The sequence below is a fragment of the Miscanthus floridulus genome, chromosome 6 (assembly GCF_019320115.1).
Source record: "Miscanthus floridulus cultivar M001 chromosome 6, ASM1932011v1, whole genome shotgun sequence".
Lineage (NCBI taxonomy): Eukaryota > Viridiplantae > Streptophyta > Magnoliopsida > Poales > Poaceae > Miscanthus > Miscanthus floridulus.
The window spans coordinates 12,961,131-12,963,566 of NC_089585.1; the positions used below are offsets into that span (position 1 = coordinate 12,961,131).

The window sequence follows — 2,436 nt, forward strand, 5'->3', positions numbered from 1 at the left end:
CGAGGGTCATCGTGGCGAAGTGGTTGCCACCCCGTTCGAGGTAGGTGTATCTTTGGTGGGGTCGCAGCGCCTTCCGTTCGCTCTTTGGTCCCGTGCTGACCCTGTAGGTGATTTTTCCTTAGTCGGAAGCGGCCTGCGGACGAGCTTCCCTTGGCGCCCCTTAAGGCGCTCAAGGCAAGCCCCCGCTCCTCTGCCCACTAGGTGGCAGAGGCACAAGCCGCTATACAACACGGTGCAGTGTCGGCGAGGGCTGACCCGAAGGAGCCGGCCGCCCAAGGAGGGGTTGCCGAGGCGACCCCGACACAGATGGGGGAGGGAGTGTTTCCGCCCCGTGAGGGCGAGGCTCATGAGTCGGATGGGGCCAGTGTGCCCTTGGTTGCTGAGGCCCCCGGGGTCTCTGAGGCTGAGGCGACGGAGGCCGGGGCGCCCAAGACCACTGAGACCGCAGCAGCAGGGGTCGGTGTTTTTGCGACCACCAAGGAAACGATGGTGGAGGTCGGAGCCCCCGAGACCATCGAGGCCATGACTGCAGAGGCTGGAGCCCCTGAGATCGCTGAGGCTGACGTGATGGCGGCGAGGCCGTCTGCCCAGGAGGCGGAGATGAAGGTGGCGGAGGCCTTGGCGGCGCCTTTGGTTCAGGGCCCGCCGTTGTTACGTGAGAGCGCCCGGGAGGCGGAGGTCTATCCGATCTCCTCCGATGATACTTCCTGGGCGCGGGGGGTGGTTGACGCCGAGGAGACCGGCGCCGTGGAGCAGCCGGCTCTGACCTTGGGCGAGGGAAGCTCGGCCCTCGTGTGGGTGTGACTTGAGCCCCGTGGGTGGGAGCACCCGCGCGTACTATGGCGGAGCCGGGACAACCCTGAGGGGGAGCCCCTATTCGCTCTCGAGGACGCAGCCAAGGGTGGGTGCTGGGACACCTTTGAGCAATACCGCCAGCTGGCGGAGCGGTCGCTTCGGACAGCGCTGTCCGTGGTGGCCGATGAACTGCCCGGAGTCGCCCAGGTTTGTGTTTTCTTTTCTCGCACGACGTTGCCTTTTTCTTTGTTTTGTTGCAATCAATGACCCATGTTCTGCTTCCCTAGGAGCTTGAGACCCAGTCCCTTGGGAAGTCAGTCTTTCTCCGGTGGGAGAGGGACGTCTGGGACCAGCTCCAGCGGCAAAAGGGCCTACTTGCGGGTGCCAACGAGCTTCTGGCGGCGTGGAGTGCGGAGGTGGAGGACCTCCACCTTTGTTGTGCCGACGTGAAGGTCGAGGCGGCCATGGCCCAGGAGCAGCTTGCCCCTCTGGCGGCGTGGGTCAAGGAGTTGGAGGAGGAGCTCGCCCGCGCGGCCAGTGATCGGGATGCCTTCAGGGCTCGAGCCGTTGAAGCCACGGCCTCGACCACGGCTCTCGCGGGGCAGCTAGGGGTAGAACAGAATGCGCATTGGCTGATGAAGGGCGCTTTGGATGAGGCCCTTGCAGCGGCCGAGGCCTCACAAACCGAGGCTGTAGTTTGGAGGGGGACGGCCGAGGGTAAGTCCTAGTCCCCTCGTTTTATTTTCTTCTCTTTATGTTCGTTCCCTAACTTCCTCATGTGACGCAGAGCTAGGGAGTGAAGCTTCCAGGGCGGCCGAGGCTTCTCGGGTTGAGGCCCAGCACTTGAAGGAGAAGGCCGAGGCTTCCCAGGCCGAGGCCCTACGCTGGAAGGAGAAAGCCGAGGCCTGTCAGGTCGAGACCCGACGCTAGGAGCTAAAGGCCAAGGGTGAGTTCTGTGGGCTTCCGCTCCAAATTTAGGTTGTTTTTTCCCTTGCTCAACCTTATTTTGTTTTCCATGGTGCAGAGTCAGAGGCGGAGGTTATTTGGGCAGCCAAGGCTTCCAGCACGGCACAGACGGTGCTCGAGACCGAGATCAGGGAGCACGAGGCACTGAAGCATGCCACCCTTTCTGCCTGTGAGGCCTTGGAGGTTGAAGGGGGTCAGTCAAGCAGCTCCCTTGGGAGCCGTTTGGTTGCACTGAGCAGCCAGATGCGCGAGCGGCTCTAAGGAGCGCTGCACACGGGTGTCAAGCGGGCGTTGGCCATCATCTCCTCCCATTATGTTGGCGTCGACCTCCCGGCCATCAGTGATGGCTGTCTTGCCTGATGATGATGAGGAGGCCGACGCGGTGGTCACGAAGCTGATGGAGGCAGCGGAAGGCCCTAGCACGGCGCTGGCAATGCTCTTCGAAGAGGAGGTGATCCCTCCCCTACCACCTGTCGACGCTGGAGGCCCTGAGGCTTGACCTAGGCCCAAGGGGCCGTGTAAAAATAGAGTAGAGTAGGAATTATTTTTGTATCGTAACGCTTGTGGCCATTGAGGCCTTCTTTTTGAAGTATTTGTGTTTCTTAGTTGTTTTTCTCGTGTTTTCGAGCCTCTGCCCTCTGTTGCATCTGATCAGATTTCTTTTGCAAAACGCCT

At 61.4% G+C, this 2,436-nt stretch overlaps 1 protein-coding gene across 1 annotated transcript; it reads left to right on the top strand.

Annotated features, from left to right (window-relative positions):
• Positions 1–306: 306 nt before the first annotated feature.
• Positions 307–2,022, top strand: LOC136460225 (uncharacterized). Its single transcript, XM_066460012.1, has 3 exons — positions 307–633; positions 1,131–1,512; positions 1,820–2,022. Exons 1-3 carry the CDS (start codon positions 307–309, stop codon positions 2,020–2,022), a joined length of 912 nt encoding a protein of 303 aa, XP_066316109.1.
• Positions 2,023–2,436: the final 414 nt, after the last annotated feature.

Bases quoted from the DNA above. Each gene is read 5' to 3' on its own strand.
- LOC136460225 (XM_066460012.1), top strand. From the start codon at position 307: ATGGGGGAGGGAGTGTTTCCGCCCCGTGAGGGCGAGGCTCATGAGTCG. The intron at 634-1,130 runs GTTCAGGGCCCG...CTCCGGTGGGAG, and splicing joins AGGCCTTGGCGGCGCCTTTG to AGGGACGTCTGGGACCAGCT. The intron at 1,513-1,819 runs GTAAGTCCTAGT...TCCATGGTGCAG, and splicing joins TTGGAGGGGGACGGCCGAGG to AGTCAGAGGCGGAGGTTATT.